This window comes from Panthera uncia (genome assembly GCF_023721935.1).
Source record: "Panthera uncia isolate 11264 chromosome A1 unlocalized genomic scaffold, Puncia_PCG_1.0 HiC_scaffold_17, whole genome shotgun sequence".
NCBI classification, from domain to species: domain Eukaryota; kingdom Metazoa; phylum Chordata; class Mammalia; order Carnivora; family Felidae; genus Panthera; species Panthera uncia.
This window is the reverse complement of record NW_026057577.1, coordinates 27,818,181-27,835,061: the sequence shown is the minus strand read 5'-3', so window position 1 is coordinate 27,835,061 and position 16,881 is coordinate 27,818,181. Positions and strand designations below refer to the sequence as shown.

The 16,881-nt window shown below is 35.7% G+C and overlaps 1 protein-coding gene across 1 annotated transcript in view; it reads right to left on the bottom strand.

The window, feature by feature from the left end:
* The window catches only part of SEC24A (SEC24 homolog A, COPII coat complex component), a 71,498-nt gene that overhangs the window by 34,281 nt on the left and 20,336 nt on the right, over positions 1-16,881 (bottom strand). Inside the window, exons 2-9 of the mRNA XM_049649200.1 lie at positions 15,930-16,418; positions 10,227-10,397; positions 8,491-8,568; positions 7,743-7,903; positions 7,262-7,434; positions 5,812-5,914; positions 4,450-4,576; positions 2,719-2,828 (exon numbers count right to left, since the gene is read on the bottom strand). Coding sequence (XP_049505157.1) covers positions 2,719-2,828; positions 4,450-4,576; positions 5,812-5,914; positions 7,262-7,434; positions 7,743-7,903; positions 8,491-8,568; positions 10,227-10,397; positions 15,930-16,418 — 1,412 coding nt within the window. The remainder of the gene's footprint in view (positions 1-2,718; positions 2,829-4,449; positions 4,577-5,811; positions 5,915-7,261; positions 7,435-7,742; positions 7,904-8,490; positions 8,569-10,226; positions 10,398-15,929; positions 16,419-16,881) is intronic.

Here is a 16,881-nt window from a genome sequence, read left to right as displayed (position 1 = left end):
AAGAAAATGCACCCTCATAATTTCTATACCAAAATGGCGTCCACTGCCCAAATAGAGGGAGATTACCCTACAAAAATATAACAAGGTAAAATAAAATACTAAAAGTTCATGTTAAGTCTTATCTTCATATTCCCTTTATTTAGAGAAAATTATGGCATGGTGAAATAGTAACCAAATCAAAGCCATGGATTTTTATGCAAGCTCTCCCACTTACTTAAATGATATTTAGCAAGTCACTTAACTGAACTTTGTTTTCCTACCTTACAGACAGGAACAACATTCACCTAGCTTATTTCAGACTGTTGTTTGTGATGATCAAAAATACCTAAGTGCTGGGGCGCCTAGGTGGCTCAGTTGGTTAAGCGACCGACTTTGGCTCAGGCCATGATCTCGCGGTTTGTGAATTCGGGCCCCGCATCAGGCTCTGCGCTGACAGCTCAGAGCCTGGAGCCTGCTTCAGATTCTGTGTCTCCCCGTCTCTCTACCCCTCCCCTGCTCACACTCTGTGTCTCTCTGTCTCTCAATAATAAATAAACGTTAAAAAAATTTTTTTAAATGCGTAAGCGCTAAGGCGCCTGATGGCTGAGTCCACTGGACGTCCAACTACGGCTCAGGTCATGATCTCACTGTTTGTGGGTTCGAGCCCTGCTTCAGGCTCTGTGCTGACAGCTCAGAGCCTGGAGCCAGCTTCAGATTCTGTTTCCCTCTCTTTCTGCCCCTCCCCTGCTAGCACTCTGTCTCTTTTAAAAATAAATAAAACACTAAAGAAATTGTTTTTAAATGTAAGTATTTTGTAAAATGTAAAGTGCTAATTTAACCTTGGGCATAATTATTATTTTAAAAATGCAAGACCTTAGATATTCATACAAATGTATAATAGTACTTGCGAAAGAGTGTTTATCATGGCATTATTAGTAAAAAGTTGGAAGTGACTTAAAAGTAAACATGATCCCAATATTATATTGTAAATTTCTGGATTGATGCACAAGAAATATAAGTGAAACTTTACACTTTTACTTTTCAAATTTACCCCTGTATACTTAACTACATTTATAATGAACAAGTATAACATATAAAATTTAAAAGCATACAATTTTGGTAAAAGATGACACAGTGTTTTATTTAAAATCTAGTACTAAGTAATATACTATATAAAATATATTATTTATATAATTTTATACAATAACATATAAAAAATGAAAGCAGGGTTGGGAATGCAAGCTGGTGCAGCCACTCTGGAAAACAATATGGAGGTTCCTCAAAAAACTAAAAATAGAACTACTCTACGACCCAGTAATTGCACTACTAGGCATTTACCCAAGGGATACAGGTGTGCTGTTTCGAAGGGACACATGCCCCACAATGTTTACAGCAGCACTATCGACAATAGCCAAAGTATGGAAAGAGCCCCAAATGTCCATCGATGGATGAATGGGTAAAGAAGATGTGGTATGTATATGTGTGTGTGTGTGTGTGTGTGTGTGTGTGTGTGTGTGGGTGTATATATATATATTATATATATATATATAATATAATATATATATATAATATATATATATAATAGAGTATTACTTGGCAATCAAAAAGAATGAAATCTTGCCATGTGCCACTATATAGATGGAACTGGAGGGTATTATGCTAAGTGAAATTAGTCAGTCAGAGAAAGACAAAAATCATGACTTCACTCATATGAGGACTTTAAGAGACAAAACAGATGAACATAAGGGAAACAAAAACAATATAAAAAGAGGGAGGGGGACAAAACAGAAGAGACTCATAAATACAGAGAGGGGCGCCTGGGTGGCTCACTCGGTTAAGTATCCGACTTCGGCTCAGGTCATGATCTCACGGTCCGTGAGTTCAAGACCCGCGTCAGGCTCTGTGCTGACAACTCAGAGCCTGGAGCCTGTTTCAGATTCTGTGTCTCCCTCTCTCTCTGACCCTCCCCCGTTCATGCTGTCTCTCCCTGTCTCAAAAATAAATAAACGTTAAAAAAAAAAAAATTTTTTTTTAAATACAGAAAACAGGGGTGCCTGGGTGGCTCAGTCGGTTAAGCGGCCGACTTCACCTCATGTCATGATCTCGCGCTCCGTGAGTTCGAGCCCCCATCGGGCTCTGTGCTGACAGCTCAGAGCCTGGAGCCTGTTTCAGATTCTGTGTCTCCCTCTCTCTGACCCTCCCCCGTTCATGCTCTGTCTCTCTCTGTCTCAAAAATAAATAAATGTTAAAAAATAATAATAATAATAATAAATAAATAAATAAATAAATAAATAAAATAAAATAAAATAAAATACAGAGAACAAACTGAGGGTTACTGTAGGGGTTGTGGGAGGGGGGATGGGCTAAATGGGTAAGAGGCACTAAGGAATCTACTCCTGAAATCATTGTTGCACTAGATGCTAACTAATTTGGATATAAATTTTAAAAAATAAAAAATAAAATTAAAAAAAAAAACCTGCAAAGTTAAAAAAAAAAAAAATGAAAGCGGGGTGCCTGGGCGGCTCAGTTGGTTAAGCGTCCTACTCTTGGTTTTGGCTCAGGTCATGATTTCATGGTTTGTGAGATCAAGCCCCACGTTGGGCTCTGCACTGACAGTGTGGAGTCTGCTTGGGATTCTCTCTCCCTCTCTCTCTGTCCCTCCCACCGTGTGCGCAATAGCTTTCTCTCTCTCAAAAAATAAGAAAGGAAGGAAGCAAGCAAGCAAGCAAGCTAGCTTACCATGTATTCTGAAGGAGCCATAAACTCAATAGTAGCATTCTGAACTTCAGGTCTTCTGTGAGGTTCTCCATAGACTCTGGTCAAAGGGTTGTACATGAATTCTTCAGGAACTATGTAAGTTAACAACATACAATGATAGAACTGAAAGGATTAAGGTCAATTTACCTTGTATTTAGCTGTTTTCTTATTTTGAAGATTTATAAATAAGCCAATATGGACTAAAAATTAAAGGATAAATACACTTTGTTTTTGACTTCTATTCAAGTTTCCCCCATACTTAATAGTACTAAGTATGATTTTACAGCTACTATCACTGTGATTTTTCTTTTCCTACCTTCTAATTTACACTTTGTCTCAATTCTCGCTAAAGCTGCTTTCCTAAAACAGCTTAAAAGAATGATAAATATTGAATGAATACTAATTATTATCTTACATGTGAGACAAAATCTTGTGTTAAATTTCATAACCATATGCGAGTATTAACACTGACATGAAATGTACAGCCTCTGGCTGCCCCATAGCTTTCAGCTGCCCCTTGAAAACTATGGCACAAATACCTGAGAGGCTAAAGCTAAATGAAGGCTAACAGTTCGGTCATTTCCATTAATTAATGACGCCTTTATGGAACATCAGTTGCCTATACACTAGGGCTCAAAGAATATTTTCTAAATTATCATTGCACCTGTCTTCCCATTAACTGTTTAGAAACTCAAATTCCTACATATGTTAAAGGGTAAGCCATAGTTCATGAAATGGTCTGGGCTGCATACTAAAGTAACTTCTACCGTTATTATAATTTTATTTCACATAATGAAGCCCATATACATAAGATTTTAAAGACATACTAAACACTATAAATACATTTTCTGAATTATTAGAGAATAAAAATAACGTTCTTACACTATCCTCCCTTTACTCTTAAATAATATAAACAATAAAAATGGTTTTAAAAAATCTCTTAAATTCTCCATTTGTCAATACTTAATGAAATTTCCTTCCAGAGACCTAATTTTCTTTTTTTTACTTTTACTTTTTTTTTTTTTTTTTTTTGAGTAAGCTCTATGCCCAACATGGGGCTTGTACTCACGACCCTGAGATCAAGAGTCACATGCTCTACTGACTCAGCCAGCCAGGTACACCAGAGACCTAATTTTCAATGTGGATAGCAGCATACCCTTTTTCTTCTCTAATCCTAATAAAATGTTACTGGTTAGATGAAATTCCTTAAATATAAACTGTAAACAGCTTCTGAAAGAGATCTCCTCTTCCTCAATTACTGAAAAAACTACATTCAACTAACCTTCTAGCACTGCCCACCTCCCTCCTGACTGCAGTGAATGAAGCTAATGGCAGCTATTCTGTGAACTTATTTCTTTCACCCTAGAGAAAAGGCATGGGACAGTTTCTAAATAAAAATATTTCTTAAATTATAGGCTTAAAATACCATGAAATATGCCATTTATTATATACCCAATATAATAAATGTAAAAAAAAGGTATCAGAATATTATCACACTTTTTGTTCAAAAAGTATACAATTTTTTATATATAAGTATAAATGCACAGAAAAAAGTTAATGGAAGTTATCTCTGAGTGGAAGGATTACAGGTAAGTAAGAAGGGTTTGGGGTTGTGTTTTTGTTTTTTTTTAACTTTACATTTGTCTTATTGGCTTTCCCTACAATGCAAGGAGAAATTTGAAAAAGTTTCAAAAAAAAAAAGCCAGAACATACCATCATTGACTCGGTAACATAAGTTACACTTCCATCTCCTTTGATCAAGAAAGCTGACAAAAGGGTTGATGTACGTCCTGCACGAGCGGCATCTCACAATTGTACTGGAGGTAACCACAGGCAATTGCTAGAAAAACAAAACAAATTTTTTAAAGGGAGTGATCATTACGTCTAAAGGCCAAACATTAATCCATACCTTCCAGGTAACTTCTGGAATACTATAATTTTGGAGAAAAAAACAAAGGTAAAAAGAAGTATTCAAACTGCCACACAAAAAATTATGTAGATGAAATGTACTAATTTTAAAAACTACTGTTTTGCTCCAGCAGCATTCTCATTAAATTCTGCCTTTAACAAGTATTTATTTTGGGGTGTCTGGATGGCTCAGTCAGTTAAGCATCATCAGGTCATAATGTCGCAGGTGGTGAGTTTAAGCCCCATGTCAGGCTCTGTGCTGACAGCTCAGAGCCTGAAGTCTGGAGCCTGTATCAGATTCTGTGTCTCCTGTTCTCCCTCTGCCCCTCCCCTGCTCGCTCTCTGTCTCTCTCTCTCTCAAAAATATATAAACATTAAAAAAATTTTTAAGTATTTATTTTCTCATTAGGTATTTATATTATAAATCAAACATAGTAAATACCCAGTGTATTTTTCACATGGATGGTAAAGCAAGGATCAACATTCTAAGATCAATGAAATGACCAAGGAAATTATTAGGATTTCTTCATATTACATTAAGAGGCTTACCAAGTTCTCATAAAATTACTGTGACAAAGTAAGGTAAGAGTAAATTATATTTAAATACTCAAACTCTCCAATTATGCTCCTATTTAAAGTTTATCCTACATATTAAAAGTTCTAAAGCCTGAATATAAGTTTGTTTTGGGAAAGTTACTTCACTTATGTATTAATCCTCTGAAAAACGTCAAGGTCCATATGTCAAGGTCTCAGAGCCTTAGGATAAAAGTGGACATCTTCTTTGTTTTTCCCTTTTAGCAGAGGGAACAGCTTCCTCAAGTAACAAATTTACTCCCAGAATGGCAGAACTGAAAGACTGGGTAAAGTATTTTAAATGGGCAAATAATTTACAACTTTTTAAAATAGCATGGTTGATTTATTTATTTTCTTTTAGTACTTCTATTCAGTTCCTCTTGAATTTTTTTAAAATTCAACTTATTTTACCTCATTTTCAAGTGTTTGGTAATAAAAGTGCTGGTTGAATTACAAATAAAAGAACCTGTCAGTGGTCAAATTCCTAAAGATAGCTCAAATAAATTCTACAAGTGATTCTTGCGTTACTGTAGAAAATTCCTCACCATCAAGTTAATTTCCCATAAAACATTTACTTTCACTAGTGAAACATACCACTAGGTCTTTGAAAGGATGAAGCAGCAGTCCCAAAGGAAGTTTGGCTTTATTCAATAAGGCCTGAGTCTGAGGAATGCTAGTCAGCGTGCATCGAAATAACCTGTATCAAAGTAAAAATCATGTGTCAGTTGTTGTTATGATTATTTTTGGACAAAAAAAAACAACTCCAAAAGGTACATTTAACACTGGATCAAATTACAAAAAACACTTCAATAGGTCCTCTCAAATGTTGTCCCATTTAAATATTTAAGTCCTATTCAGAAAGAGAGGGTAGAAAATTACAACTATTATATAACTAAAATAAAGTCTCTTTTTGGCTTGGCTTGTGCATAAGACAGTTCAGACTAACAGATGACTTATTTTCCTTTATATAAATCTATATTACACTGGAATTACAAGGTGATGACCCAAATATGCAAATGCAAACTTAAATTTATTACTGAAAAGACCTGTTTTGTTGAACGTTCTAAAAAGACTATTTAAAAATAACAAAATTTGGGGCGCCTGGGTGGCTCAGTCGGTTAAGCCTCTGACTTCAGCTGGGGTCATGATCTCGCGGTTCGTGAGTTCGAGCCCCGCATTGGGCTCTGTGCTCATAGCTCAGAGCCTGGAGCCTGCTTCGGATTCTGTGTCTCCCTCTCTCTCTGCCCCTCCCCCACTTGTGCTCTGTCTCTCAAACGTGAATAAATTAAAAAAAAAAAAATTCGTGGGGTGCCTGGGTGGCTCAGTCGATTACACGTCTAACTTCCGCTCAGGTCGTGCTCTCACAGTCTGTGGATTTGAGCCCAGAACCAGGCTCTGTGCTGACAACTCAGGGCCTGGAGCCTGCTTTGGATTCTGTGTCTCCCTCTCTCTCTGCCCCTCCCGTGTGTGTGCACGCATGCACTCTCTTACTCTCTCTCAAAAATAAATACATTAAAAAAATTTTTTTAATATGACAAAATTCGGCAGCTCTTTCTGTCCATGAGTCCTGGCCCTAGGCTTTAATAAAAACACCTTAAATAAAAAAAATAATAGAAATAACAAAATTCAATTTATCAGAAAGTTGTTACCATATACATTTAAACTAATGATCCATTTGAAGGGAGAAAAGAGTATCATAATTCTGTTTGCTATAAAAAAACAATTTAAGATGAGAGCAAATGAAGGATTATGTAGAATCAAATCCCCATACTTTGGACTTGTTCACCACAATGATAATGAGTATCAGAGTCCCAGTAGAGCAGATAAGAGCAGTAATCAGCTTGTAAGTTACAACTCCATTTCTTGAGTTAGAACATTTCAGATATCAATTAAAGTAAGCAATTTCCTAAGGTTTTTTCTGTATGCAAAACTATTTTCAAAAATTAACATTTATACAATGTTTATAATACATGAAACTCCAAAAAAATCTTAAACTTCTAGAATAAATGTCATATTTAATAAGAAATGCTATCTGAAGCCTTACTCTGGGTTACAATTGAGTTTCTGGATATCTTCATGCAAATTTGGAACAGGAGGCTGCAAAGGTGTTGATGGAAGCATGTTTCTTTCTTGAAGAAGATTGATAACTCTTAGCCCTTCTGGATGGAGACTTAATCCACTCATGCTTGTAGTTAAATGATTAGCACCTAAGGGAGTCTAAAGATAATATAATTTCAAAGTAAACAGCCTTTATAATGTCTTCAGTTGAAAACAGAAGTGTATAAGGACTTGGTTACTTAATTTCACTCTAAATAACAAAACTATAATCTAGATTTCCTGGTCAATATTTTGGTTCTGGAAATATATAATATAACATGAGTCTTATGAAATATCCATTATTCCAATTGGTTAAAATATTCATTACACCTTCCTAAAACTTTTTTATGTCTACACAATTTAAATCAAAAGATGGAAAAATGGTAAAAACAAAAACAAAAGCAAAAACAAAACACCAAAAAGTTTACCTGATTAAAGCCCTGTGGCCCACTTGGGTAATTCAAGGAAGAAGGTGGCATTGCAGTTGTACTAGGTGGTGCTGTGTTCTGATAACCAGGTGGTAAGGAGGGATATGAATACCCAACACTTCGGTTCATTGTGGGATTCTTATTAGTATGCTGTGGTGTTGCTAGAAACAAGGTAACTTTTAAGTTCTGTTTTATATTCCAGAATACTTTAAATACACACATCCACCCACTGAATTATAACTCTAAAATCCACTGGGTAATTTAATACTTTCATTCATCAATTTTGCAAAGTAAGACAAATAAACATTGCTAACAAACACTGCTAACAAAGCAACTGCAATGATTAAAATCAAGTTAATGTAGACTATATAAGCTTGGTATGATTAATTTACTTCCGTATCATTTCCAAAACTTTATATTCAGACTAAAATTCTAATTCAAAACAATTTCAATGAAAAGATATTAAATGTTAAACTGGTTAAATACATTTGAGTAGATCTAATTGATACAAATACTCTATAGCTGTAACATAATAATAAAGCCCATGATCCCAATTCTGAAAGGAAAAAAAAACTAACAAAAAATCTAAAGGTATGGAGACCAAAAATGCTAACATGAGGTACTGTTGTGTGACATGATTATCAAGTTTTCTCCACTGTTTCCTATAATGAACACATACTAAAATAAAAAAAAAAAACAAAGCAAAGCAAAGGAAAACAAAACAAAAACAACTTTCATAGCATCTCACCTGAAAAGCCACCACCTTCAATTTCATCATAACTATTGTGAACCACCATAGATCCATTATTGGTATTTGGTGTAATACCTAAAAAAGGAAGTTTATTAATAATATTCAAACTAGAACAATCATTACAATTTCTGAAAAATTTGAGCTGATATCTGAAATTTAAGGTAACTTTCCAAATACTTTAATCCACAGCCCAGGAAAAATGTCAAATGTTGAAATAAAAATTTCATATAATGCAAGTTTTTAAATATACAGAACACATCTAAGTTTCAAATACTTTTATGAACTTCTAAAATGAATGGTCCTTTGTGCACGTTATAAAATTATATACTATCTGAGATTTCAGAAGTCAAGAGCAGCATTAAAAACCTCTAAAGAGCAGTACACACTGAAAAAAAAATCACCCAAATCAATACTATTTAAAGAAAATTTAAATTATGAGGATAAAAAACCTTTTTTTTTTCAAAGTATGGAACAAAATGGAATCTAGAATTAATTTCAAGGTGACATAAATTAATTTAAAGAATGAATGCTTTAGTCTAGAGAACAATCACTAAAATAAAATAAAAATCTTAGTTTGTCCCTCCCCGCCCCCCAGTTTAAAGACTTAAAAGATAAATGCCAGGGACATCTGCTTATGAAGAATTAAAATCTATTTCTAGGTGCCTCTGCTATTTATGAACTCTAACTCAGGTATAGAAGAAGCTAAAATTAATGAATAGTATCAACCTCTAGCTTCTAAGTACAAAGGTACTAACTTTAATAATCATTTTAACACCAGATAGGTAAGTTTAATAGTTTCAATAAAATTAGTTAACTTCTTTCCAGTTCTGAAGGCCACCATGAGTTTAGCCATGAGTTGATACTGAAAACCTTGGGAAAAGTGTTTGTAAAAATAAACAAAAACATTTGGCATATTTTTAGTTGGTTAAAATTTTAAATACTTATTGTAGCTCAATTTTAAAAGTTATAATGAGGCAAACAGTGGGACATTATCATTTTGTTACTCATTGTTAACACTATTCTTTTCAAAATATTCACAGGTCAGTCTTTTCCCTACCTATAGTAATAAAAAAGGAAATGCTACAAGAAAAAACAAAAATGATAACATTAATTGTATTCAGTAGTCGGGTATAGTCAACAATTATTCCCCTCTTCTTGTTTTCCCATTTCCACATGTTGCTATTAATGGTTAGGTTATTGCTAAAATCAATTTTCTTACTTGCCAAAATATATTGTTTAAACTAATAACTGAAAATAATGCTTTAAAACACTTTACTATTTATATAAAACTTCAAAATGCTTGCATATTTTACTTTTTATTTAGGTTCATAAATATTTGTTAATACTTAATAGCAGAAATCAAAATATTGCTTCCATGGAAAAAAGCCAATATATTAAAAGAATCATTCTAACACCATGCCCAGAAAAGTGAAAGTTCTCTTCTCGCCTTCCTCTTCCAAAAGGCACCTAACTTTTTAGCCATGATTATTAAAATCTGCATGGCAACAAAAAGGTTAACAGCAGTGGTTCTCAAATGCTAGGCAACAGCCCAGCACAGGGTAGTAGAATTCTAAGGAGCCCTTTTTAAACCCTAAATTCCTGAAGGCCGTCCCTGACCAAAATAACTAGATTTTCTGGAAAAAATATTATCTGAATGCACAGAATTCAAAAAAACATTCACCCTTCCAACCTAAGTCAAAACTTTAGGACTTGACTTGGTTTGCCTTGCTTACCTTCTTGGTTGACAGCTGAATTAAATGAGGGCTGGGGTACACCTCTATGTGATGATTTCTGAGGAGTGAGCACCCTCAATGGAGGTGGTCCTCCAGTTGGAGGGGGCCCAAGAGGAGCTCCTGGTTGAAAAGTGGTAGGCAGAGGTGGATTCACTAAGGGGGGTGCAGAACCTATAGAAATATTGTTTTTTCACAAGTCACTTACGTACTTAAGAAAAAGGGCAAAACAGCCTTTTACCAAATTTGAGTAACTTCTAAATTTACATTTTAATTAAAATCAGTACCAAATTACCAGAAATAGGTTACCTGCTCAGGCTTATGAATTCTTAATTTATATGCATGCTTTACACATTTCCAAGTCTCTTTCACATGCTTCTTAATTTATCAATTATTAAAGTAGTATAAATATAAAATAAGCATCAAATCACTTCAATGCCCTGTTTAATTTTTTATAACCTGGTCATAGAGCTTCAACAAGGTCATGTCAAACATTCTGATAGAAATTAACATGAATAAAATTTTATTAATAACCTATTAATATAGGCCATTCAGTTAATTCAATTAGGTTGACAGCTTTCTAAAACTATAAACTATTGTGGTTATTCTAAATTCTGCAAGTTTTATTTCATTTTGCTTCATTTTAATTGGGCCATAACCTTTCAGAATGGGATTACAAATTTGTACCTTGTTCAATGTTTAGCTAATAATAATAAAAAGTAGTTTGCTTTTGGGGCACCCGGGTGGCTCAGTCAGTTGAGCGTCTGACTCTTGATTCTGGCTAAGGTAATGATCTCACAGTTCACTCGGATCGAGTCCCACACTGACAGCATGGAGACTGCTTAGGATTCTTTCTTTCCTTCTCTCTAACTCTTCTCTGCTCTTTCTCTCCCTCTCTCTCTCAAAATAAATATATATTTTTAAAAAAGTAGTTTAGTTTCAATGATGGTTGAAATATACTGTATTAAGAACATTCCCTAGGCTTAAAAATCAGGAAACGATACAAAGGTTATGTATATGCTTTATAAAACACTAATATCCAAGAGGTTTAAAAGTACTCATCAAACTAGGGCCACCTGGGTGCCTCAGTCGGTTAAGTGTCCAGCTTCAGCTCAGGTCATGATCTCACAGTTTGTGAGTTCCAGCCCCATGTCAGGCTCTGTGCTGACAGCTTGGAGCCTGAAGCCTGCTTCGGATTCTGTGTCTCCCTCTCACTCTGTCCCTCACCCATCCAGGTTCTGTCTCTCTCTGTCTCAAAAATAAATAAAAACATTAAAAAAAAGAAAAAAGTACTCATCAAACAAAACTAAGAATAACATGGTATTTGTTCTTGTATCTCCTTGTATCTCCCTGCCTTGATTTTACCAGTTTTCTATCAGGACAGTAAGTTTTGATAAGTGTAAAAACACTGTCAGTTACTTTTGGGGAAACTCTTCTCCATGATATCAAAAGTTCCATGGGGCGCCTGGGTGGCTCAGTTGGTTAAGCGTCCAACTTCGGCTCAGGTCATGATCTCGCGGTCCGTGAGTTCGAGCCCCGGGTCAGGCTATGTTGCTGACAGCTCAGAGCCTGGAGCCTGTTTCAGATTCTGTGTCTCCCTCTCTCTCTGACCCTCCCCTGTTCATGTTCTGTCTCTCTCTGTCTCAAAAATAAATAAACGTTAAAAAAAAATTTGTTTTTAAAGTTCCAAAACTCATACCACCTGTTCATTCAAGTCAACAACATTGTTCCCACCTGCTCATTTACCAGAGGAGGAACAAAGTCTACAAAGAAGATGAAATATGGCTGGTAAGAATATGATTTAATTTTTTCATTCTAGGACTTTTTTTAATCCTCTGAATTTGTAAGTGAAATAGGTAATAAATTTTTGCTAATATTCTACCTGTATTTTGTAAAACCTTGTATTTTTTAACGAGAATAAAGATACCCAGATATGAAAATTTCCTTTGTATTCTTTTTTTTAATTATTTTGAACATGTATTCATTTTTGAGAAACAGAGACAGAGAGAGAGCACAAGCAGGGAAGGGGCAGAGAGAGAGAGAAAGACACAGAATCCGAAGCAGGCTCCAGGCTCTCAGCTGTCAGCACAGAGCCCAATGAGGGGCTTGAACCCACAAATGTGAGGTCATGACCTGAGCCAAAGTCGGACACTTAACTGATTGAGCCACCCAGGCGCCCCCAAATATGAAAATTTTCAACGGTTCTTCAATATTGTTCAAATCTTCAGAGCCAAATGAAAAATGATCGTATTATTGAACCTTGTAGCCCCAACAAGATGAATCAGTGCCCTGCTGACAAGGGAAGACAAAGATTACTGCCATATAACTCCCTTATCAAAGCAACACTGACACATATCCAAGGCAATACAGACAAGTCAAAGGAACAAAAGGACAAGGTACACTACCAACTCAGCATGAGCAAGAATGTATGATATATCTGACCACAAAGGGGTAACAAACTAATGTTTAACAAAATACTAGTAAGCGTAGAGATTTTTCATACCTTTAAGGAAAAAAAATTGAAACCACAATATGCTACATTTCATAAAACAGATATTTTGTCAAGCTGAATAATTTTTTAAAGATTTTAAGTAATCTCTAAACCCAATATGGGGCTCAAACTCAGAAACCTGAGATAAGAGTTGCATACTCCACTGATTGAGCCAGCCAGGCGCCCTTAAACTGAGTAATTATTTTTTTCTTTTAAAGTTTATTCATTTATTTTGACACTGGGGAGGGGAGAGGGAGACAGAACCCCAAGCAGGCCCCACACTGTGAGCACAAAGCCTAATGTGGTGCTTGAATCCACAAACCATGAGATCATGATCTGACCCAAAACCAAGGGTCGGACACTCAAATGACTGAGCTATCCAGGTGCCTGACAAACTGAATAATTTTTATTTGTAACACTAATAGCTAGAGTTTTAAAACCTGCCCTTTGAGATCCCTAAAGTTAATGTAAGGATGTTAAAACATAGCCTATTAGAAAAAAAAAAAGTCAGAGAAATTTAGTATGTGGGCTAGAAACAATATAACCTAGCCAGAGTTTTGAGATCAGATAATCAGGCACCTATTGCCAATGATGTGTTGAAAAAACAAAGGTAAAAAATGAGGAATTCTTTAGAAATATCTTAAAAAAAAAGAGAGTAGTAATACATTTAAGGTTAATATTCTTAGCTTATATATCCTTCTTTCATTTTATATATATATTTATTTAATTTTATGTTTATTTATTTATTATTACTGATTTTTTTAAGTTTATTTATTTTTGAGAGACAGAGACAGAGCATGAGCATGGGAGGAGGAGAGCGAGAGGGAGACAAAGAATCTCAGCACAGAGTCCAACATGGGGCTCAAACTCACGAGCCGTGAGATCATGACCTGAGCTAAAGCCGGATTATTAACCAAACTGAGCCACCCTGGCACCCCATAAAGTTTATTTATTATTTTGTGAGAAAGAGAGCACATGGGAACAGGGAACACGGGCAGAGAGAACAGGGAAGGGGCAGAGAGAGAGAGAATTTCAAGCAGGCTCCAAGTTATCAGTGCAGAGCCCCATGCAGGGTTCGAATTCATGAACTTTAAGATCATGACCTGAGCCAAAATCAGAAGTCAGACATTTAACTGACTGAGCCACTCAGACACCCATTTTCCTTCTCTTATATGGGAACCTTCATAAGTTTTGACACTTGCTTATGTCTCCTTCACCACATCTGTGGTGTAGCCCTCTACCTGAGGACTTCTGTTATAGACAAAAAAATTTCAGATTATTGATGATGTCCTTTTTAATGAAAAGCTACACGTACTCTTAAATAGTTATCTTTTTTCTTAATTTTTAAAAATGTATTTATTAATTTTGAGAGCAAGAGTGCAAGTGGGGAAGGGGCAAAGAGAGGAGAGAGAACCCCAAGCCGGCTCCACACAGTCAGTACAGAGCCTGACAGGGGGCTCAAACTCATGATCTGCAAGATCATGACCTGAGCCGAAGTCAGAAGGTTAACCGACTGAGCCACCCAGGTGCCCCTTTAACAGGTTTTAAACAATATCCCTTCCCAAACTATTTTCTTGTGGCTTTGGGCAAAGTATGCAAGCCTCACATTTCTTATCTGTAAAAGAGACTGTGTGAAGATTAAATAAGATACCACATATAAAAGTTTGGTAAAGTGCTGGAAAATAATAAATATTCAATAAATGTTTTTAGAATTACCAATAAGGTGAAAATTCATTAATTTCAAGTGACTGACCCTCACTTATGGTACCAAATGAGTAAGAATAAAAGCAACCAGAAAGATTTGAGTTTTAACAGCAGATCAGATTTCTACAAAGAAACTAATTTCCTAGAAGCAGCTTTCACCTTGATAGGCCAAAATGCAAAATGAGTTCATTGGGGCTGATGACTGACGAGAGGCTAAGAAAAATATTTCCAGGAGCCTGATGAAATGTATGTAGTATACAGACCCAGAAATACATATACAAGGTAATTATTGATATCCCTATCAAAAATCCAGCTGTCTTTTTTGCAAAAATTGACAAGCTAATACTAAAACTCTTATGGAAATGCCAAGGGACGCAGAACAGCCAAAACAGTCTTTAAAAAAAAAAAAAAAAAAAAACAAAGTTAGAGGAGTCATACCTGCCAAATTCAAGGCTTACTATAAAACTATAGTAATCAAATTGATACTGGTATAAAGATAGACATAGATCAACAGAATAGAAATCAGAGTCTAGAAATAAATCTTTACATTTATGATCAATTGATTTTCAATAAGGGGGCCAACAACATTCATTGGAAGAAACAACATTCCTTCCATCAAATAGACCTGGGTTAAATGCAAACCCAGAGGCACAAGAATGAAGTTGAATCCCTACCTAACACCATACACAAAAATTAACTACCAAATTGATCAAAGACCTAAATATAAGGACTAAAACTATAAAACTTTTACAAGAAAACATAGATATAAATCTCTGCCCACTGATTTCTAAAACTGCAGTTCTGCTCAATAACACTCCTCACTAGAAAAGCTACTGTCTGTTCTCACCTACCCCTACAGGATACTACAGTTTCTGGGGACCAAAACTATCTAAGCTACAACAAAAAGATAATCCAAGCTTCTTCAGATCAAGACCAAAGACAGATCAGAGGGATTGAGCTTCCTACACTACAAGATGGAACCCAGTTAATAAAAGTAATGGCAATGGAGTGCCTGGGTGGCTCAGTCAGTTTAGTGTCCGACTTTGGCTCAGGTTATGATCTCACGGCTCGTGAGTTTCAAGTTCCACATTGGGCTCTGTGCTGACAGCTAAGAGCCTGGAGCCTGCTTCAAGCTCTGGGTCTCCCTCCTTCTCTCTCTCTGCCCCTTCCCTGCTCACACTCTGTCTCTCTCTCTCTCTCAAAAATAAATAAAAACATTAAAAAAAAAAAAGTAATGGCAAGTCCTTAAGAAAGTGGTTCTGTATGCATATCTGATTCCCTGAAATATCATGGCTGAAAGAAACACAGAGCATACTTTCAAAGGAAGGAAGCAAATCCATGATTTTAAGTTAACTCAAAGTTTAGAAAAGTAATTTCTTTAAAGATTAACAATGATTTAAAAAACCAATAGTTCTCCATATGGTTTCAGGGCTTGAAATGTTAATTAAAACATCTAAACAAGCAAAATTTTCCCATTTCTACATATGAAGCACTCCTATTAAGAACTTTACCTGATTTTATGAAGCTGTTTTGAAGTGAAGGATCCCCAGAAGAAACATATTGATGAGTTGTCAAATTTGTATTCCCAGACATAGATTGGGATGATGCACGAGGACAATGGTCTGTCTGGGATCCTGTGGATGGATAGTTATATTGCCAATTTGAAGGTGGTTGTACACTGGCTCCAGGAAGAAAGCTACCAGAAGGCATTGATGTAGCAGCTGCATTCTGAGAAGTAGGTAGTGGCATTCGGGGAACAGAACCACTGTGGAGTGAAGTTGTCACTGGATTAGAAGCCACAAGTGGTCTATAAAGAGTCTGCCCAGGTCCCTGATAATTACTTAAGGGAGAAACAGTCTGAGAACCACCATAGTTAGACTGTCCAGAGACGGGATTCAGAGTCTTTGCTGGTATTAGATGAGGGTAGGATCCTGGAAGCTGAGAATTATATCCTTGGCTCACTGATACTTGTGAAGACATCAGTGTATTTTGGACAGGACCTTCCAATAAGAAGAGAAAAAAATTAGTCTTGCAAACAAAGCAATAAAAATACTTCTAAAAATACAGTGCAACATGTGGTACTCGTACAATTCAACAATAAAAAGACATACAACTCAATTAAAAATGAGCAAAGGATTTAGACATTCAAATATATTTCTAAAGAGATATACAAATGGCCAGTAAGTACATGCAAAAAACACTCAACATTATTAGTCACTAGCGAAATAGAAATCAAAACCACAACAGGATGGCACTGACACCAAGTAAGATGACTAAAATGAAAAGACAGTAAACATTTTAGTGTTAACAAGAATGCAGAGAAAGTGGAAGCCTCATACATTGCTAGTGGAAGTGTAAAATGGTGCAACTACAGCAGAAAACATCTTGGCAGTTCCTCAAAGTATTAAACAGTTAATGTATAATCCAGCAATTCCACTCCTACCCTGCATAAAAACTCATACA